General features: G+C 45.5%; 1 protein-coding gene across 2 annotated transcripts; it reads right to left on the bottom strand.

Moving 5' to 3' along the window:
• Window positions 1–66: 66 nt before the first annotated feature.
• On the bottom strand, window positions 67–20,590 carry LOC104696180 (cystine/glutamate transporter-like). Of its 2 annotated transcripts, none has more exons than XM_019292615.3 (12): window positions 18,290–20,590; window positions 16,131–16,257; window positions 15,261–15,376; window positions 14,466–14,591; window positions 10,782–10,881; window positions 10,649–10,693; window positions 10,327–10,450; window positions 9,911–10,014; window positions 7,942–8,038; window positions 6,987–7,136; window positions 4,512–4,686; window positions 67–3,690 (listed from the first exon to the last, which is right to left on the bottom strand). In XM_019292615.3, the coding sequence occupies exons 1-12, from the start codon at window positions 18,480–18,482 to the stop codon at window positions 3,626–3,628; spliced, it is 1,422 nt and encodes a 473-aa protein (XP_019148160.1). In that variant the 5' UTR covers window positions 18,483–20,590; the 3' UTR covers window positions 67–3,625. The 2 variants fall into 2 exon arrangements, with proteins under 2 accessions (XP_019148160.1, XP_019148161.1); XM_019292616.3 differs by lacking the exon at window positions 67–3,690 and adding an exon at window positions 3,697–3,892.
• Window positions 20,591–22,263: the final 1,673 nt, after the last annotated feature.

Here is a 22,263-nt window from a genome sequence, read left to right as displayed (position 1 = left end):
CGCACACCAGCACTTAACCTAAAGCCAGTTCCTCCCTGTCGGTGATTGAACACGGACTTGGCCGGGTGCATGCAAAGCCAACTTTTATTGTACAAGGCACATCTTTATATGCTGTTACAAACTAACAGTTCAGCAGCTACAAAACTTCAGTTTCTAAGGTTACATGTTTTACATCTCCGACGACTACAGATTACAGTCTCCTCTCCCAATTTCCCTTTAACTATCCTACTCTTTGTTTCTCCTCCTGCTCTCTGTCTTGCCTCTGCCAAACACGGCCTGCCCGTCTCTCCCAAGACCCCACGCCAGACAGAGCCATTCTCCATGGTGACATTCTGAACCCCCACACTCCCAGCCTGCCGGTGGCTGGGGTATTCCGGACCTTCTCCTTCCTGCAAGGAGCAGCTTCTGCTGGACATCATTCTTGGAAAGCCAGCAGCTGGCGTTGGCTTGCAAAGTGACCCGCAAATCTCAGTGCAGAAAGTGGGTGCCACTCTCCCCAGGGTTAGTGATGGCACTGGTGGGGGGTTTGCAGCAAGCAGAGCCACACTGAGTAACACAAACGTGTGTGCCGAGCACGGAGCCCCACGAGACAGGCTCACTCAGCCCTCCGAGCTCTGCACAGTCCCAGGTGTTTATGTTCCTGTACCTTGAAGTCTGGTGCTCCTCTCTGCTCTTCCCCACAGAAATCAGACAAGGCTTAGGAGCTTTCCAGCATGACCTCCAGCCTTTTAGAAGCTGACAGCGTTCCCCAGCAGAGCTCTGAGGCATAAAGCTTAACAACAAGTCAAGTAGTCTTGACTATGCAAACTTGTTCAGATGCAAGCATTTCTTTGACCTTTTTTTTTTTTTCCCCACAGTTTGCATTCTTGAATTGCCCAGAACATTTTTCTTTCCTGGTGATCCAGTCACACCAGATTAGTAGTGGCTGAAACACAAATTTCTGAGTCTCCGGAAAGGGTGCGCTCTGAGTGCATCCTATAGACGTAGCATTAAAACGAACAAACCAACCAACCCAACAACCAAAAAAACCACAAAACCCCTACTGCACGCACACACACACAAAAAACCAAAACAAAATCCACAGATGTGTTTATGAAGTTGAACTCTCTCGCTTCTGGCTGTTCTTGAAGCTCTTAGGCCTACTGAGGCCTACTGAGGCCTAGGAGCTTCAGTAAGCATGAGATAGCAGCTTTAGGAAGAGCATTCTGGCTTGGTAGAAAATGTTTACATATCTTTGCTGGGAGAAGCACACCATCCTCTCTAAAAACAAACAACTCTCCACAAACTGGAAACTTGAGCTCACCGTAAACTGATACTTTCCAAACATAGTATTTTTTATTATTATCCCTTTTAATTGCAATGTCATTTGTGGAGCTGTTGAACCTCTGATTTCTCAACCATGGTACTATATCTGTCTGCATTTCCAGTATCTGACAGGTCTTGGAGCAGTCATCCTATGTATAGCCCTGCAAGATCATATTCCTGCCCAGTCAGCAGAGACACCCAAGTGTGGTTTCCCTGCATACATCAAATGATTTATCCTTTATAAAGAAACCATGGTCCAGCAGGTAGTGTTACAAAGTCTCCTCCCAGGAATTTCAATTCTCGTTCATGTTTTCTCTTCAGAGGAAATGGACAAAGAAGGGACATTTCACCCTTTCTCTGTGCCTCTGTGAAACACAGCAGCTCTGTTGCAATTTCAGACTGCTCCAAGGTTAGATGTGGGAGTAATGATGCCACAACAAGTGCACACTGTGTTCACAGGGGTATTGCAGCCTCGGACCAGGCTGGCAGTACCTCGTGCTTCTACCTTAAGATGTGTAAAATCCCCCAAACCAGTACCTAAGTGGGTGGTCTCAGGAAATGTTGGGGTGATTGGGCTCACCTGGTTCTGCAAAGTCTTCTGCAGATTGGTCCCCCAGCCACCCACACTGGATCCCAGCCATGGGGTGCTGTGGGTATCGCCATCCCTGGGGACAATGGCCACGGTGGGAAGGTGTTCCAGGGGGTTCAGCTTCAGCAAAGCCTGGCACAAGGAGGGACTGGCTCTTGTCTGGGAACCTGGAAGCATTTCCAGATCTCTCTTGAATCCATTCTATCATTTAAAGCCAGTACCTTCTCCTGTAAATTGTGATGGTTTCCATAGTGAGGATTTTCCCAGCGAGACTGTATTTCCTGTTGGACAGTGTCCAGCAGCTTGTAAATTAAATTGTGAGAGGCTAGTGGGGAAGCAAGCCCTGCAACCACACTGTTGCTCTCCCAGCTTAATTCAGCACAGGAACAGGAAGCAGTCATTACAAGAATAATAATTCTCAATTGCTTTGAAAAAACCCCAACTTTAGTTCCGAAATTTTACATGTTTCAGTAGATTACGTTTGGTTTGTAAATGGTATTTTGTTTTTATTTTAGGTACATAAATGTTTGATACAAAGGATTAAAAAATGCTCCATGTTCTGCTGTTCCTCTTTCCAGCAGGAGTCTCAGCATGCTACTTCCCATCTTTTAGGAACCGATTAACAATTACATGATTGTAAACGGCTAATTACTGTTTTATCTGGACATAACATTGTCTCATTAATAATGTAAACTAAAGTAATCCAATAATGGAAACCTTTCTCATGCCATTATCTCAAATTAAGATTTATGGATTGAATCAGCAAGTCATGTGCAATCAGCAAGTTAAAGCTTGGATGTGAAGTCACTCACTTCTTCTTACAGCACTAAAAGATGTGCTTATTCAGGAACCTGCCCAAGTCTCATCAGTGGTCCTGTCTAATTAAAGGAGGAATTGTATTTCACTGGAGCTGGGCCAAATTTTGAGTTTTCAACTTCACTGGTGAGGAATAGATCTGGGAAGTCAGGGGTGGGACCAGGATCTATTCTGTCATATTCTAGTTGATATTTAGCTGATTTTTTTTAATGCATTTGTACATTTTAAAATGTCATTCCATAAAAGTAAAATTCAAAGTTGAAAGATTATTTGCAAGCTAAAAAAACTCATCCTGCTTATACAAAAATCAAAGCAAAAACATTATGATCTTACTTTGCTAATACTTGAATTTCAAATATCTTCTCATTAGCTGAACCTTCACTTTCTGGTGAACAAAATTTTATCCCCCTGCCTTCCCCTTTCCAATCAATCTACCTTATCTCTAACTTGCTGTCCCCAACCTTTCCCCTTGTCCACAACGAGGCTACTACAGTGGTTCTGTTTGAAACTTGCATTTGGCTTCCATGTATTGGATTCTAAGTTCTGCAACATGCCTCCTTCCTCTATTTGCCAAGTTAGGAAAACAAAATATTGTCTCTGTACTCACACACACACACACACACACACTCAGTTTTACTCAAGACTGGGCTAGGCTGCAAAATTAGGATCTTGGTTTCAAAGACACTGCAGGCAAAGCAAGCTCATTTCAGAGAACTAATTTGCTCTTCTGAAAAAAGGGCAGGAAGAGATCCCAATTGGCAAGCTTAGGAACACTTGCAGCATGGTTTTGGCTCAGTCATCCTCATTTGCACTGACTAAAAAGAATAAAAGCATGGCCTGCTTTTGGTAGGATCAAAGGTGTCAAAAATGGAGTAATATATTTTTATCGTCTTCTGTGAGTTTCTGATGGTTTTCTCAGTAAGTCTTGATTTCTTGTTGGACAACTTCCAGCAGTAACTGTAGTTTGTGTGTAAGATAATCTGAAAGGGTGGAAAAAAAGGAAGGAAGCTTAGTCCAGAGGAAATCCTGAGATATGGCTGAAAATCAGAACATCAGCACTGATGGCTGGAGCACTTTATGTTGGCAGATCACTGTATCTGTTTCCTTTCTTGCTGTATGTTTTCTTCTATTCAGTGGTTACTAATGCACCTCCATCCAACACCAGATCAAAGGAAAACAAGACTTGTAACAGAAATAACAAATTAAATTCAAACCTGGGCTCTCATTTCTGAAAAAGCATTGTACCACCATGCCTACATCCAAAGGAAATCTGTACTAGGCACTGCATGGAGTGGAGATGTACTTCATTTCCATGGCCACATTTGTGCCCAAACCATCCTGGCCTCTTCGCCAAGAGGACAGGCCTCTGGCAGCACTCTTCTCCTACCAGTCCTCTCCCCAGCCTTTCAGCTAGTAAGTTTGTGCGTGAGGTTACAGTGTCTGCCTGTCTCTCCATCCTAACTTTTCGTCTTGTCGCTCCGTGTCAGACAAATTTGACCCAGACCTAGCGATCCCAAAGACATGATGAAGTTCAGTAGGATCCAGGGATGCGGTGCAAAAGCAACCGTCTCTGTTCCCCCTGTTGGTAGACCTCAGCTTTGTCTTTGTTAAAACAAATTTGGCCATGGAGGCTGTGCATTGGGAAAGACATTGGAGGAGTGCCAGGGGTCATGATTAAGGTTTCATGAGGTCTGTTGGTCGAGGAGCCATTTGCATTAGAGATGAGCCCTGGGAGCAAACCAGCATCCCCACCCCTGAGCCTCTTTAGGTCCACAATACTGGAAGTCAAGTGCATACTTACAAAACAGGTTGCGACAGCGGTCTGACATCTGCCTGTGAATTATGAGGTAGTAGACTGGAAAACCACTCAAAACCATGGTGCATCCAATGCTAATGCTCACAGGGTCTGAGTAGAAAGACATTGCCACTGTGAAGAGGCAGATGATGGTAAAAGAGACAGGAACAAACAGGGGAACCTGGGGAAAAGAGCACAGAAGACTATCAGGGAAAACTGGTGGCTGTAGCCAATCAGTCTCTGTATGTGCCAACACACACTGTATTCATTTCTCCACCTAAAGAAGATGAGAAGAATCATATCCTGTCCTGCAGAGTGTCTCTGTACAATCAGACTGCAAACAACTGCATCAGCTTCAAAGCCCAGTGTGCCCTGTGAGGTGCATGCCTCCTATATTCATGTGCACCAAAATTTAAACTTCGTTTGCAACTGGAAGCCAAGCAGGAGGAGAAGCCACCCTACACCCCACTGCTCTGTGAATGTCCTGCTCCTGTGCATGCACACACACACACAGCCCTACTTGCCACCTAAAAACTGCTGAGGGAAAATCTGAAGCCAAGAAAGTAGTGACACTTTGAATCAAACTGTTCTTTGCTTATAAAACTCACTACTTGTTTTGCCCTTCCTCCAGCTCACCTGAGATTTATAGTGACTAAACCAAGACAAACCAGACTCTATCTCTGTAGTACCTGCACCAAGAACATGAGATTCAGCGACACCATGGTGAAAATCAAAGCAGCACTCAGCACTTCAGGCATACCCTATTGGGTGAGCCAATTCATCTGGGTTATTTGGAGAGCAAATAGGAATACTGCAGTAAATAATAAAACTGTGAAACAATCCCTCTGTCTCTGGATCCAAACTCAGCCAAGTAACTTCTCGCCATGGCTGGTGGAATGAAGGAGCTGCTCTCATCTAGGGTGACAATCTTTACCAGTAATAAAGATTGTATTTTGGATGCTCAACATGCCGAGTTGGAAGAGATCAGTTGCTCTAGGTGTGGCAGGCATCCAGCCATCAAACTTAGGTACTCTTGTTGTCTTTCCACCCGGAGCATCCCCTGCCAGCCATTCCTACATGCACACAGTCACACTGCACATCTGCTTGAGAGGTGTGCGAGCAGACTGCTCCCTCCTCCTTCCCGTGTTTTCTCACCGTTTTTAACCCAAAATGCCGTAGAGAGTTTAAGTACCAGCAGAGTCACACGCATGTCGCGCTCCGTTCTCCACCGGGCAGCGGCAGGGGACGGCCCGTGTGCGGCCGCTAGAGCGCAGCACGTGCCCGCGCCACCTGCCCGCAGCCCTTCCTCTTGCACAGAACTGATAAAAACTGGGGAAAAGGCGGAGGGAAATCAGCCCAACTGACCAAAAGGCCAGTATTTCCCTCCCTCGCTCAATCAGCATTTAGGACCCGCTAGAAGTCTGAATCTCTGTTAAAAAAACAAAACAACCGGGCAAAATCTCAGCATCTGAAAGCAGCAGCAGTGCCACCCACTAATAAACCTCCCCTGAGAAGCTTGGTTTGAAAGATAAAGCAAAAATGTATTCAGTTTGGTCCTGGAGGAGTACACGAATACAGCCAACCAACAAACTGGGAAACCTCAAGGCCTCTGCTAAATGCAAAGACTGAGAAGAAAAATTACCCCAAACTTTGCAGGAGGACACGCACAGCTCATGGAGGAGCCCTGCGGGCTGCAGGAAGTGTTTCTGACCCCTGAGCTCCTCACTGCCTGGTGCCAGCAGCTCTGGAGGTCCTCTCTCTTCCCCGGGAGCTTCTGGCTGGAGGCACCATGCAGGGGCGACGAGAGTCAGGAAAAAACTGCGCCCGCCTCAAGCACTGCCCCAGCCTGATACCTTCTGCACATTATCCAGCAGTGGGAAATGTGCCTGAGTGCAGGAAAGCTGCTCCAGCAACCAGCTCCAGCATCCCCTGCTGACATGAGGAAGATCCCAGCACCCAGCAGCATGAGAAAGGCCACAAAAGGGGCCCACTGCTTTACAATAGACAGTATTTCTATACCAGCAGATGATTCCTCCCAAGTCAGATTTTCTCCCTGGACCCCTCTGCCCATGCTCCTTTTTCCCCAAGCCTGATACACTCCTGCTTCTCACAGCTAGAGCTGAGACTTACCTACCACTGAAATAACATCCAGGTAAGAGTCCCTCCTTGTAGCCCACAAGAGATGAGTGAGAGCACTGCTTTCTGTACATCTGCCAGCTCCAAGCCTGAAACTTTGTCCCCTGTAGCAAGCAGTCTGGTGACTCCATGTAGAACTGGCTTTATAGGTTTTACCACATCTGACTGTTTGGGCACATCAACCAATTTCAGGAGCTCCCCATATGCATTACTAAGCATCAGGGATTGAGACCCCTTGGAGCCTAAAGGGCTACCATGGCCATGTAATGCTGTAAATTAGCAAATCAAAGAGAGGAATGACAGGCCTGCACATTCTTGGCTGCCAGGTGTGTGCTGTGCATTTACCTTGAAGGGGCTGTGCAGCTCTGGGTGACGGTGGCGATGGACGATGAGCCCGAGGGTGGCTAATCCTATGAAGAGCCATCGGGAAAAGCTGAAGAAGTTCAGTAGATGGTAGATGTCTCCAATGCACACCATGGCAGTGACCAAAGGGAACTGAGCATTGTGAACATGAAATACAGTCATTAAAGCCTTGCTATGGTACTCTGATTAGGAAGGGTAATACGGATCACCTCCTCCAACTCCCCTGCAACTACTTCACAGCCCCAACATTTTGGAGGTCAGAGAACTTTACAAAAGAATGTCACAGACTGAAGGCAAAAGACCTAAAGGCGCTATTCTGTAGTGCTACAGAAAGGAGAGATCATTTCAAGATCAGTACCATCTTTGATGCTTCATGTTCAAGACAGGGCAATTAAAACATGCATGATCCAAAAGCCTGCACTGCTTGTACACAGGCTATCTATAACGACATCTGCTAAGTTTTTAGTAGGTCAGCCAAGCTGCAACAGGCACTGCAGCACAGTTAGGATGGAGCTGGACCACTGCCATAAAAAACCCCCCTGAACAAACCAAAGTATCAGACCAGATTATCTCTACAAATGCTCATTCCTTGCATTTCCACCACACCTGGGAATTTTCAATTTCCAAATAGCAAAAGCCAGGCAGAGGTGTTTTCATAAGGCAATATCAAGCAACACCTGTGGCAGATGGTAGGGACAATACTTTTAAAAAAGCTGTCTAAGGTTATAAGGCAGGGACTTCAAGGCTGTACAGTTGGGTACCACTGCTGGCTCAAGGGGACTTAGTACTTTCCAGCCATTTTCTGTATCCTGCCTTCTTTATTTTCCAGGGGTAATTTAATGTCTCAACACCCTTTAAAACTCCTCAGTTTAACCAGTCTTTGCAAGAGAGACAAGACTGCAAACGAACAGAACGTCACACAGCCAGATCTCCTTACCATTAACATGACAGCAGGAAGGGGTGTATGCCGTCGAATGTGGATCATGGAGAAGAGGGGAGGCCACTGTCCTTCCCTGGAAGCCACAAACAGAGTCCTAGGAAAAGACAGGCAGCCCTGTGCATTAACATCCTACATCCAGACTAGAAATGAGATCAGTCACTGGACTGACTTGAGGTATCAGGGCACCCTCTCCGTTTCCCAGCACAAGTCCACAGTTCTGCCTTTAGCTGCACCTTCATAGAATCATCAAATGTCTTGGGTTGGAACCCATCCCCCCTGCCATGGGCAGGGACAGCTTCCATTTTGGGGGCATTTGGAAGAAAACCCCAAGGCTGGGTTCCCATAGCTCTCCCAGGACCAGTTCAATGCAGTGCAGAGCCCACCATCAGAACCACTGGCAGTGTCTCCTTGGGTGCCTTGTTAGCAGAGACCTTTGGGCACGTCCAAAGTGACCATGAATGATCTCAGGCTGGAAACAGGAGTAAGAAGGTCTCTTGCCATCAGAAAAGTAATTAATCTTTCCAGTGAAAGATTAATTACTTTTCCAGTGAAAAGGAAATGGAGGGATTACAAACTTCAGTCCTTAATAAGAGAAGCTGGTGAGTTTATGGAAGGGGATTGTGAGTTTTGAAGCCTATATTCTTGTGTGTACATATATAGAAAATACAAAGTGCAATCTCCTCAAATGGCAGATGATTTCCAATCCTCTGGTCAGCTGCTGGAAAATACAGTTTGTCATACTGCCAAGAGGCTAGCTACACACAAGAACAGCTACAAAATGAGAGCAGAGTTCCTTGCTTCCATCCTTCTTTGACTCATGAAAGAGCAATTAAGGAGAAGACAATCACATCCAATTTTATAAATTTAATATCCACAAACAAACCATGCCAGAGCATCAGCTGGGCTGGAGCAGGGCCCAAAGCAGCTGGGACACAAGTGTACAACCAGTTTTATTGCTGTCTCTGTGGCTTTGCAGGGGTGTGGCTGGCAGGCAGCCAGGGAGGCCCCATCAGTGTTTATATGGGCTTTCTGCAGTGATTATGTTAATGATGCCAGGATGGGGAAGAGAAGGTTGATAAGGGATGCAAAGAACCTCTGTGCTGTGCAGAGACTTCTCATCCTCAAAGAAAACCACTATCTAGAGCAGCTAATGGGAAGGATCATCCACACCTGTATTTAATACAGGACTTCAGGGTAGTGGATCAGATAATTCATTAGCTTTCATGCTATGAAACATTCCTTTCAGATCAACTGATTTTTCCCTTTGCAATCAAAGCTGTGAAGCAGAACCCACCACAGAGTTTGCTCAGCTCCACAGGACCAGCACAACATCCTTCTTCATAAGGTCTGCCCTCCTCTCCAATTTCAAGGCTCCCATAAGGACAGGGACTGTGTCAGACATTGAAGCTGGCAAGTTAATTTTTCCATGGAACAAAGCTTTTCTTATTGCTATAACAAGACTTCTTGAACCTTGACTATTACTTTAGGGGTAGCCCACCCCAATGACATTTCACAGACTTCAAAGGAAAGTCCTCAAGGGAGAGTTTGCCTAGAGAGCCTCACAACAGAGGGACCCCATGCCCTGGAGCAGCACAGCTGAGTGAACCCAGTGAAAGAAGACTCGGTCTCACTGAGCAGCTGCCAACATCAACAAAGCCTTTAGTTCACCAAAAACATTGACATTTCAATTTAAACTGGGGATTTAAACTGAAGGGTAGGGGAGAAGATAAAAATCTTTCTTTGTGACCAGACCTAGATACCAAAGTCTGGACCTGGCCAGAAATAGAAAGAGTAGACACTTAGCCAAAAGGGACCATCCTGTAGCTGACAACTTGGGAGTCAAAAGCCTTATTTTTCCCACAAGAGTGGCTAAAATGCCACCATGTGGATGGGTAGTTGCACAGGTTGCTGGTGCTTCCCTCTGATTCAGTAAGCCAAAAGCATAATAGATCCTTAGGGATGTGACCTTGAAAATGTGAAGATTCCTCCATTCATGGTTCCAAAGCAGGACAGTGCGACAAGGACAGGGACCACGGAGATCAGGCTTTTGAAGGCTCGCTGCACAAAGCTCTGGAGGAAGAAAAAACATGACTTGAGGAACATGTGGTGATCTCTAGGTGACATCAGGGTCAAAAAAACCCGAAAACTTCTTCCATTGAAGGAGTGATATATAAGTCATAAATCTCACCTTTTCTACTGTCATCTGCAGGTTATTTTTCATTATCTTTTAAGCACAACTAGAAGAAGTTACTGTTGCCCAGTAATCAAGAAAAATTACAAAGCAATAAAGCATTTTATAGGAAAATCATCTCTGAAAGACTTGCCATGACCACAGCATAAGCTGGCCACACTGAGGAGATAACAATAGCAATGACAACTCACCACAGCCACAGCAGGAGAAGCCAGAACATCTTGTGTTCCCAGGACTGTGTAATACGAGACATTGGTGAGCATGTACCCCACAATTACCGTGATCACAGACACGATGACAGCCAGGGGGATATTTCTACAAGAAAGGAGAAAACACATACACAAAGAACAAGCTGCTATCCCTTGTTATGCACACTATTACTGCAGATTTTATCTGGTAGTACAATTGATTGCAGTCAGGTGAACCCACAAACATATTCCTCCCGTACTGCACTTGGGAAAGCTGTGCTACCCCCGAGGCTGGTAACCCAGGGCAGCTTCCTCCCAGCCTTACCGTTCAGGTTTGACCAACTCTTCACGCACAAAGCTGGTCTGAAACCTGCACGATGGGAAGAGATGGGGTGAGAGTCTGAGTCATGCTGAGGGCGCCTGTCTGCTGCTGTGACGTGCCCTCCCATCGCACCTACCAGCCTGAGTATGCGAACATGCCTGCATAGAAAGCCAGGGGGAGCTTATCCAGAACCAGAGACTGTCGGTCGAAAGCATCCTGGAAGTGTTCGGTGTGGCCTGCAGAGGAGATAAACAATGGACACAGAGTAGGAAAATGTCAGAGACAGGCTTTCTTCCCTGTAGGATAACATCCCTTGTATCACTTGCCCAGACCTGGGAAGAGTGTGATTTCCTTGGAGCCAGGTATTCAAATTCATTTCATTGCTTTAATTTCAGGGCTGTTGCTGATATGTTTACTTTCCTACAGCGACATAAAAAAAACCCAACTATACCTTGTCCAGCTACGGGAGGCATTTCAGGAAGGGCAACAACAGTAGCTAGTTGTTTCCAACAGACCTTGCTATGGGAACAGGAGATCGTGGAGATGAGAGGATTGACATTGTCCTCTCCTTTCCTCAGGCCCAAAATTAATTTGTTGGATTGACCCCCATGTTTTGTCCCCAGCCCCCTCAGCAGCTGGACACGCACTCCCCCTTTGATGTGGTGCAGCCAGTGAGGCGGCTAACTCAGTTCTCACTATGCTCCCTCCTGTTTCCTGCTGCTGGAGCACTGACCCCAGCCCTGTGCCGGCCAGAGCATGGGAACCAGGCTGGAGGAGGGGACAGGAGCAGGGAACTGCCGGTCTGACCCACCACCACTCACCCACAGGTGAGTGCAAAGCAAATAAAATTTTCGAAGTAGAGGTGTCTCAGTTATTTACCAAGTCCCCTAATTTTCCTTCCAGTTCTCTACTTGAAATAATAAACCAAAACATACCAAAAAAAAAATCAGAGTCAGGATTTTCTCTAAATAATAAAAAAAAACACTTGGGGAAGAGACAAATGCTGAATGGCCTCCCATTCAAACACAGTCAAAAGGAGCTGCATTCCCAACATTTTCAAATCCAGGTAACCCAAGGTTCAGTTCCACGTCGATGTTCAATTTTTTATAATAAAGTCTCTTTAAGAGTAAGAGGTGTGAATCTTGCCTAGTTGGGCTTCACCAGGCAAGGTGTGACATGGCATGGAGCATACAAAGTCAGGCCACTTCTATGGAGGTGCTTCTGCAAGAAGTTCAGTGACGAGATTTGGGCACTTGGGTTTGAAACACTGGCCCAGCAAGTCTCTAAAATAAGCCTGAGCCAAAGAGAAGGTAATGGCAGAGGAAAGGACAAAAGTGCAACCAAAAAAAGCAGCATAAGGCAGAGGAATTAGGCAAAATTATTCAAAAGCACAAAACTGATTTTTAAGCACAAAAAAAATTCAAATTGAAAATAGGTTTGAAGAAAACTAACCCAAAATATAGGAGTGGGCCTGTTGGGGTACTTTTTTTATGTTCTGAAATGATGGCTGGTAAGTGATGGTGCATGAAAAGGATTTATTGCCTGCAACGCATTAATGAGCAATTTACAGTCCCCCATGAGTCACATTAAATACAGCCTGTCATACTGGAGTCTCTTGGTGAATTCTCCCTCCAGATGTCACCTGCACTTATCCTCCCCGCCAGGGGACAGGTGCCAGGGCTCCAGATTGTCATTTGAAGGCATTCCTAACAATAATGGCTCAGGATTCCTAGCTGCAGGGCAGTCATTTAGTTCAGAGGCACTGCCAGCCCAAGGGGATCTTTGCATGTTCAAAGGAGCCAGCTCCAGACATCAGAAAGAAACATGAACATGGAGCCCACTGCCTGTGGTGTTTTCTCTGCAGAAGAAGGTAATAGCATGAAGAGGGAGCAGGCTTCATCCCTTGAGTGGGAATGCCTTGGGCTCTTCTATAAACCGAGGCTTGGATTAAAGCCAATACTCTCGTATTGTTCACAGAAGATACTACTGGTAGGGTTTTCCTCTCCCACTCTGCATGTGGGCATGAAATCCTGTACCAAGATCATTGTAAATTCACTAAATTACCACCCATCTCAATCTGGAGGTAAAAAACATTAGCTTTAGCCACAGAAAGGTTAGAGATGCCATTACCAGGGCTCCACTGAGGGCTGGTAACTCATTGCACAGTGTGACTGGCTCAGGGGATGCTGTCACATCCTAAACGTCTATCAGATACGTGCTGCTTTGGAAAGATTTTGAGCCACACTGGAAACAGGCAAGCCTGACTCCAAAGAAAGACCATCTGCAGAGGAAGGCGCCTGTATGACTCCGGGTAGGATCACACATCCTCTGGCACTAAGACCCACTAAATTTTGGAGAAAGCACCACCCAGCCAGGTGCATCAGCGCAGTGCAATGATGCGGCTTGTGCCAGCTACACCGGTCTCAGCTCCCAGCTAATTCACATTGTCATAGGTTAGCAAGCTAAGTCTCAGAAGTGATATTCTTCTTACAGCTTCCTCTACGACCTGACAGAACCTATCAGCTGGCCAGTTTGAATATGGACAATTGTTTGAGCCACTTAAAGTTGTGACCGCCTCTGTGATACACACTTAAGAATAGAAACCCTGAGGCAGAGGCTCTCTCTTGTTTCCAGTGCTGGGACAGGTGGCTGCAGGCCCCGTGCGGGGTCAGCGGGCCCGGCCCAGGCCCTGCTCGGGCCAGGCTGGGCCACGGCCATCCTGGAGCCGATGGGCCCTGTTCCACTCGCAGAATCCCCCCCACAGCAGGGCTGTGGGCAGCCGGAGCAGCTGGGCTCCCCCCCCTCTCCACTTCAATAAGCCACATTCCAGCCACAAGGCCTAGGTGAGATTAACCCTTTTAGTGCTGTGAAGAGCTAAAAACCTGAGAGAAGAGAGAGAGAAGATGCTTAAAGCTGAAATTCTGTTGTAAAGCTATGATATATCCGAGTACCCGTTGTAATTTCAAGAAGATATAGAGGGTGGAGTGTTCAACTCGTGCTTGTTAACAAAAGCACCTGCGCCGAGATAGGCAGATGCTGACGCAGCTGTAATTTAATGAGAAGTTTGGACAGGGAGAGATGAACCAGATGAGGACTTCTGCTCCAAATGGGAAAGGAGAAAACCTCAGTTCCTAGAGATGATCCCAGAGATAGTCCTAAAGATGAAGATGAGGATGACCCTTTGCTCCCAGGGAAGGAGGAGGGCCTCTGTTCTTAGAGATTAAATGCTCCCAGAGATGGATGAAGAGAACTTTTGTTTCTGAACAGCTCAACCTTAAAATTGTACCCCAAAAACCTTCAAGAGTGGACCCTCGAAAGCAGTTGTGGGAAAAGCTGCAAGCTGGGGGAAGGGACTCACATGCGAGCAGAGAGACTCCTCTTCCTAAATGGACTGAACAAGGTTATTGTGGAAGTGGTAAACAGACTGAACATCTTAAGAGTTGTCTTTTTACGTTGTCAGTGGGAGAAGGGAAGAAGGTGGGGAGAGGAGAAGAGTTCTGAAAGTGTGGTATGATTTTTCTTTTCTTCTTTTAAGTCTGTTAATAAACTTCTTTATATTCTTTCAAAGTTGGTGCCTGCTTTGCATTTCTCCTAATTCTTATCTCACAGAAGGTAAACAGTAATGAGTATTTTGGACCAAACGACTACACTAAATCGGTGTTTCCGCCCGGTTACAAACCCAACCCGCTACAACATCCAGCACATGCACAGAGAAAGCTCCTGGCAGCTAAGTGAGCACTGCACTTGTCACTTGGGACCGATAAAAGCCATGACGAGGGGACCAGTGAGCACCTTCCTTCAGCCATGCAGCAACACCTACCCTGGGCCAGCAGCATCATCCCTGGCACGATGATGAGTGCAAGAGCCAGGAGTTTGACAACAGAGAGAGCCGTCTGCAGCCGTGCGCTCCAGGTGACACTCCAGGAATTGAGGGTGAGGACCGTGTCTGGAGAGAAGACCACACTGCTACAGCTGCAGCCTGTGCTCGACACACACAGGAAAAAATACAGCAGCTCTCCCTGCCCTGGGGATGCTGGGGGAAGGCCGCATCTTTATGCCTTAGAGAGGATGCCTGGGGTGAGAGATGTCAGAAAACATTACAGGTGTGGTCCAGCATACAGTGTTCAAAGAGGCTGCTGAGTTATGTTCCTAAAAGGCAGCAGGAACCTGGTTCCTGCTGGGTGATCCACACCTGCCTGGGGGAGGAGTGTGGAACATCTCAGCAGCCCACTTTGCAGATTCCCTGTGCCAGTCCACACCAGTCTGGAGCAGGCAGGACAGCTTCATGGGCTGGATGCATCAGGGGAGGAGTCCAAAACCTTGAGCCTTACACCCACAACCCATGTAGCTTTTGCACAATTACACATGGAGAGTTTCTGCTCCCACACTTGGCAAAATCCCCCTACCTAGGGCTCCAGCTGGTCAAGAGGGAGGCCCATTCCCCTTCCTGGAAAATACAGTGGCCCAACACCATCACCTTGAATCAGAATATTTTGGGTGGCCAAGGAGGTAAGACAGGACTCCTATCTCACGGTTGTGCCAGGAAAGCCCATAAGTGCTCCTAGTCCAGGGCAGAGAGGCCAGGATGGACAATCCCATAAGTGTTAGTACTTACAGTAGCCCAGGAGAGACACGAGCTTCACCGCAGGCACAGGGGCAGCACAGGGGGCAAAAAATGGCTCCAGCATGTAGCGTCCAAATGCCAAGGAAACCACAGCACTGTTGGCAGGCCTGGATGGGGAGTGTGGGGGGAACCAAGCACAAACTGCTCTGAGGATGGCTGAAAAATGGCATGAGTTAAAACTGCACTAAACTTGGGAAGGGGAGCAAGTTTCCCCACCTGGCTTAATCCTCTTACCCATGCAGATGGTGAATTCCCATTGAGTTTTTCTCATAGGTTTTTCTCAGGAAATGGGTTAAAAACCACATGCTGCAAAATGATTAATTTCCAACTTGAAAGGAAAAGTTGAGATTAATCATACTGAGCAAAGCAGCGTGGTTCATATGTCCTGCTTCATCTCAGCTTACATGAAGGATACAGGTTATTGAGAGGTGAGGACTTCCTTTTTAATGTTAAAAAAAGAAGTAGCTCACAATTTTATAAATTATTTAACTTGGGACTAAGTCAGAAAGTTGTCTCCACTTTCCGAATCTGGAAAAATCAAAGAAGTTTCACACTGAAAACAGAAGACCTGAAATAAATCTGGCATCTATTGTCAGTCTCTGAAATACACCACAGCTCTTGGGGGATACCATCTGCCAGGGCAGAAGAGAGCTATTCTTCAAGTACAGAACACATTTAACATTTGTAACTATTTCTACTTTGCATCTTCTTCCTTTTATCACTGAAAAATCTTTTAAAATCATTCAACTTGTTTCTACTCTTTCCTTTATGAACTGCCTGGACTGTTACCTGGCACCATAACTTTAGGTATTTTAAATTATCACTGCATCCAGGAAGAGACAAGCAAACCAAATCTCTTACCTGATAGCAAAAAACTCTGCCCACAGGAATAAGAAGCTTGGCAGAGGCCCTAGTGTCTCCAAAATGTAGATATAATGTCCTCCAGACTTGGTGATTCTTGTTCCAAGCTCTGCATAGCACAAGGCACCTGGAAAAGTTCAGGTAGAAATGTACCAAGCAAATAATCCCATGGATTTTCTCTTTTCTGTGTGATTTTTCAGAGATTGAACAAATCCATTTAAGATAAGGAGCGAATGAGAGGAAGAGAAAGAGATTTAACAGAACTACTTTTCCCTATTTTTGTGTACTGCCGTGTTTTGAAGTAATTGGCTTACCTGTCAGGTGGAAAGAAATTGTCTATTTTGTGGTTAATGTTACAACATTTCCATGGAAGCTCCGCAGAAGGGTGTGTCATAGAAATGCTGCACAGAGCAACAAGAAGTTTCCTTTGAAAAATACCCTGGATTCTTGCTTCTCCTCACAGTTAGACTGGTGAAAGGGTGCTTACAAAGCAGCTACAGCAGCTCAGCCACAAGCCATGGCTGAACTGGTCATCCCAATCATGTTTTTAATCCCAGGCCACATTCTCGTGTTCTTATCTTGCATCTTCACATAAATCCCTTCCCTCCTTTGAATCCAGTTGTGACATGGCCATGCCTCCAAGTCCCATAGCAATCATGCCACATTCAGGTCGTGCAGGATGGTGACAACCTCAATGTTTCCTGCTTCCCTGCTGGAAAATTTGTGCAGAATTCCTGTTCAAAGCATCAAATACAGGCAGACAGCCCATTTCATTTATTCCAGTGGGTCCCTTGAGACATGCATGCCTCAAGCATGCATGTAAGTGTGTTGCTGAACTCATGCAATGGACTTGTATATATGCTTCAGTTGAAAGAAAAAAAAAGCATAAAAGAAAGCAGGCCTTTTAAAATACTGCAAAGAAGTGTCAGAGAAATTATATGGGGAGGTCGTCAAGCTGATAAAAGGGAAGAACAAACCAACAAATCCAGCTACAAAATGCAATAACTTGATAAAGAGGCTCCCAAGGCCCTTCCAGCAGAGTGTATCAAAGGATGCTGCAGAGGGAGAAACCTTTGCAAGTGCAGAGCTTGGCTATGTGATTAGCACACACACTATCATTTACTGCTCTTCTTGGTTAAAAGAAACACCATGCTCCCATTATATTGTAAGCTTTCCTTTAAGCAGAAGTGTATAATTCACCAAACGACCTCACAGAGGTTGCAATGTGAAATATTGGTACACATATACTAAGAGAAAGAACAACTTGTTGCCCTATTAACAACTGAATGTCTCAATTTCTAAACTTGCATGTACATGTCACAGTGTCAGAGTGGTTTTTTTCACATGTAGTATTTCTCCTTGTTGTTTTTTTCTTAAGTAAGTTACAACAGAAGAAGAATGTTAAAGTCACACACTGTAATAAGCATCAGATTTCTCTTCTGGGCTGGAAGAACTTGCAGTTGTCCTAATAGCACCTTTAGAGAGTTTCTGAGGTGGTGATGTTATACAGTTAATGAAAGAAACTAAAAGCCATGTGTTTTATCCACTGTAACTTTTAAGAGCTATATTATTTCAAAAGAAACAGAATGAAACTGCCATCCAAAAGACAACCTTCGTGAGAAAAGACTGGTATTAAATGACAGAAATCAATCCAACAGTAACACACAGAAAGTGGGGCTGATCTGCTCCATCTCCTGCTCCCAGGCAGCATCAGACATACCCACACCATTTCTGACAGACACCCAGACACCCACCCCAGGCGGGTGCATACCCTGCAGCTCCGCAGGCATTCCAGTTCAGTGCTTCGCTATTCTCCCCGACAGAAAGGGGATCCCATATGGCATATTGGGACTGTCCCTTCCTGCCCCCTTCACAGTGTCTGTGAAAAGCACAGCACAGCCCTCAGATTCCCTTTTAGGTGCCTACATCTCCTTTCCACCTTACAGAAGGAATCCCCACATTCTCTCCCAGCTTTCCTGGCGGAGACCATGCTGCCTCCGTTCACAGTCACTGTCACTCCCTGACTTCTTAAACCTTTGTTGCAGTAGGAACCAGGAATTTTGGGTTTATTCATCTCCCAACTTTCTAAACATAAAAATGTGCAGGCTCCCCTCACTTCCCAGGTGCTTAAGCAAAGGCTGCCAAAGCCCACCACTCACCAAACATGGAGAGGAGCCCACAGGAGAACCAGACGACCAGGGAGAAGCCCACGCTGCCAGAGTTTTTCAGTACTCCTTTGGGGGAAATAAAGATGCCACTGCCAACCATGCTGCCAATGAGCAGCGAGAAAGCCCGCAGCAAGGTTATCTTTTTCCTCAGGAAGATGGCCTCTTCTTTCTTGTCTTTCCCCATGGCTTTTGTCTAATCACAGGGGAAGGTCATGCATTCAGGAGCTACAGTCTCCCAAGTTTCCTCAAGGTTCACCTGTAAGACAAGGAGTTAGGGTTTCGAGGATCTTCTTTTCTGGACAAATTTTTTTTTCAGTAACCTGTTAAGAGCTGTTGAATCTGTTCTCCTCAGCTTCAGGAAGCACCAGCCAAACCACAGGTGCATAGAACACCCTTGGTATCATCCCTCTCATCAGTACAGCTCCCGAGAGACACTCTAAGTGTTTTCTGCTGCTTCTTCTTCCAGGCACCACATGTTGCATGCCAGCCACACTTCAGGATGATTTCCAGATTTGACTTTGATCAATATCAGAGTGCCCAGACTGGAACTGGCCAGCTTAGGGTTAATTTAATGCGACCTAATACGGGGGTACATTGATTTCAGCTCACTGGCAAAAAACAGATTTAAAGTTGCCAACCTAACAATCAAGACCTTGAGAACCTCTGAGGTTAGAAAAACATTAAGCTGCATTAGTTGGTGCACAGAGATGATTTAAGCTTTTTGAACTTCCTATCCATCCTTGCTGAATGAACTAGCCCTGATTGTCTCCCTAGAGCTCCATTTTATCAGTGTTTCTTAATACAGCGTCAAGCCTTTTTGCTTTCAAAGTATTGAAGAGTCAGGAATAAATACTGTTTACAATTGTAAGACAGAACTTAGTCATTACTAACAGACATGTCATTTCTTCTATTAATATTAAAAAATTCTTGGTAATAGCAGCAGTGAAGTTTTTCCTAGAAAAGAAGGAACTTCAGACACTTCAGGGATCATGAGTTGATCCAGATTCAGTTCTCGCAAAGTGCAGCAGCCTCTCCCTTCCCCTCCTTGTCTCTCCCATCTCTATCACTCCTAAATTGGCAACTTCACCAAGAAACTCACCTTTTGTTTAGGAAGGTAACACGAATTCAGGTCAGTTACTGCAGCCTAATTTGCTGCAGCAAACAGGTCTCTAGTTTTCCTAATAGCCAGGTAGATGTTTTACACTGGTAATTATCCCTGGCAGAGCAGGCAAGACAAGTCTGGAGTAGGTAATTTGGCTCTTGTCCGGCCTCCTGCCACACATCCCCAACAATGCTCACACACCCAGCTTCAATGCTTTTTTCATTATTCTAACACAGTAAATTGCATTATGGTGAATATTTGCTCCAGCTCCATGGCTGTATATTATTACAAAATTGTGCTTTACGTGAGACCCTATTTTATGGGTTTCTTGAATAATTTAGTAATTGCAGTGGTGTGTCCACAAGGAGACAGTGGTCACCTCTAGAAGCAGACCTAAGCAGCCAGAAATTGCTTTCTTGGTAGAGAGATGGTAGAGTTAGATTCCCTAACTTTGAGGGGACCATTCTTGTTACAACTCACCCACAATACTTCTTTGCATGCCCTGTGCAAACTCAGTGTAACCAAGGTCTTTTCTCCCCCATCCCCAGCTCTTTTCCCACCTGGAAGCCGGCAGGAGGAAGCAGGGTTATCACTTTCTCTGCACACATACGACAAGCACATGCAGAAAGCCCTTTCTCCTGCCAGCAGCACGAGCTGGTTTCTCTGAGATTGTGCCAAGCCTGCACAAGCATCTTCTCAATCAAACCAGCCAAGCCTAGTTATTAAACCTCTAATGAGTCCCGGAGGACTCTTTACGGCTCAGATGGGTCACGTCAGCCTCCTCTGGTCCCACAGAGCTGCTCCTCAGAGTCCCAAAACCTCACAGGGCTGCGGGAGACAGCAGCTATGGAAGAGCAGGGAAAGAACCCTGGGAGCCTCCCAACCCCTCAGCTGCAGTTCCCTCAGACACCAATTAATTACCTTAATGTGAAATACCAATATCGTCTGGTATTTCTCAGCTGAAATGAGACCCACACAGCATTCATTTGCAGGCGTGAAGCACAGAGCCTCACCAAACTGAACCGAGATGCTGTGCACAGCTATGTCTAAAGCACTGTTTGGAGATAATTGAAAGTGCACTTATCTGTTTGGCTGCGTTTTAAACAAAGCAGGTAACATTTACAATCCATCAGACTCCCATTTCTTGCTGGGATCCCGAAGCAGCAGAAGACAGCGTCTCTTTGCAGAGTCTGAAATTACACAGAGAGAGCAGGGGAGGAACAAAAAAAAGGAGAGATCAAATCAAATTTACAGGCCAGGTTAATGATCCAAAGTAAACACCAAACTCCGTACTTCTGTCCCCATGCTTTTTTTTTTTTTCCTAATTTTAATACTACTGCCATGCAAAAGTATGTGGAGATAAAAGAGTCCAGTCCAGTAAATTTTAGAAACATTAAATCTATCAGTACTTGTTCCAGAAGTGGTTGAAGGAGGAGGGGAAAAAGGCGGAAAAGGAAAAAAAACATAAAGAGTAATAGAAAGCTATTGAATAGAACTTCAAAGAGTCACCTAGCAGAGCCTACAGAGCCCAGAGAGACCATTCCTGCCTGCTCTGCTTTCCAGCAGCTACATTCCAGCACCAGGCACATTAAAATTCAGGGATGTTAATCCTTGTGGCAATGCTTAAGAATATTCACAATGTGCTTAGCACAAAGGAAACAGGCAAAGCTGCTTTTTGTTCGCCCCTTTGACTTAAACGATAGGCTGAAATCCTTCTTGTCCCAAAATGCAGTACCTTTACATGAGATAGATCATCAGTCAGCAGGGCTGGAGAAAAACATTACTCAAACCTATTTCACAACTTATCACACATACTGGATCTTTCCTCCCTCATTCTTCATTTACACTGGCTTTATTGTTGATTTGGGGTTTTTTAGCTGTTAATCTTACCTCACAAGCACTGGAGCATGGACAGAGAGGGAGAAGACAGGCACAGAGAGAGAATCATGTCTGTTATTCGTAGTGTTGTCTAGAAGCCCCAGCCAAGAGCAGGACCCACTGTGCTCAGCACAGAGGCAGAGTGGATGTTACTCTGATGAAAAGTTAGTGAGATAAACAAGCAAGCTGGAAAAGGAGAGGAGGGAGACAGCATCATTCTCAGCTGGGGAGCTGAGACCTAGAACAACGAGTGACTTTCCTCCTCCTACCACGCAGGAAGTGGGTGGCATCCCTGGGAAAACAGACTGTACCTCCAGAGTCCCACTTCAATGACCTACCCCCCCAAAAAACACCCCAGCTACTAGGGAATATTCCTAAATATTTACAGCTGTGTTTTCTTTGTGTCCTCAATCAATATCATACAGCCAAGAACAGGTTAACCCCTTCGTTTTCGTACTGCAAGAATGCAGGCATCAAGCTATTCCTTGCAGTCTCACTATTTTTTCTTTTTTGATGCCAAAAATGCCATTCCAATTCAATGTCTACCACAAGGCACAGAATCTAACTAAATAAAATCAGCAGTGAATGGGAGCTTTTTTATTCATGCATGAAAGTAACATAAATAAGCTTTAATGAGGCTGATGGTGGTCTGTTCTGGGAACTGAATCAGAATATCTATTTAGGAGACCTGAGAGATGTTTGTTTATAGACCAAAATGAACACGAGAAACAGGCTGAAAGGACAAGACGTGAAGCTCAACTTCTTTTCAACTTTCTACAGCTGGTTTGCCACCCTGGATAAGAAACCAAAAGGAACAGTAGTTAATAAATCAGGCTCAGGTTTGCAGCCCCAGATGTAGTAATAAATCCATGCAATTGCCTTAGGTGTAAATGTAAAAATAATTTCCATTGGCTTCTTCTACAGAGTTTCACAAATATCATCTTGTGAACTGTCTATCAAAAGACTACTATTTCCTAACATTTCT

The sequence above is a fragment of the Corvus cornix genome, chromosome 1A (genome assembly GCF_000738735.6).
Source record: "Corvus cornix cornix isolate S_Up_H32 chromosome 1A, ASM73873v5, whole genome shotgun sequence".
Classification (NCBI taxonomy): domain Eukaryota; kingdom Metazoa; phylum Chordata; class Aves; order Passeriformes; family Corvidae; genus Corvus; species Corvus cornix.
The sequence above is the reverse complement of the archived record's forward strand: the minus strand, read 5'-3'. Positions and strand labels throughout refer to the sequence as shown.

Bases quoted from the DNA above. Each gene is read 5' to 3' on its own strand.
- LOC104696180 (XM_019292615.3), bottom strand. From the start codon at position 18,482: ATGGGGAAAGACAAGAAAGAAGAGGCCATCTTCCTGAGGAAAAAGATA. The intron at 16,258-18,289 runs GTGAGTGGTGGG...GAACTTTTCCAG, and splicing joins TGGGCTCCTCTCCATGTTTG to GTGCCTTGTGCTATGCAGAG. The intron at 15,377-16,130 runs GTAAGAGATTTG...CTCCCCATCCAG, and splicing joins GCAGAGTTTTTTGCTATCAG to GCCTGCCAACAGTGCTGTGG.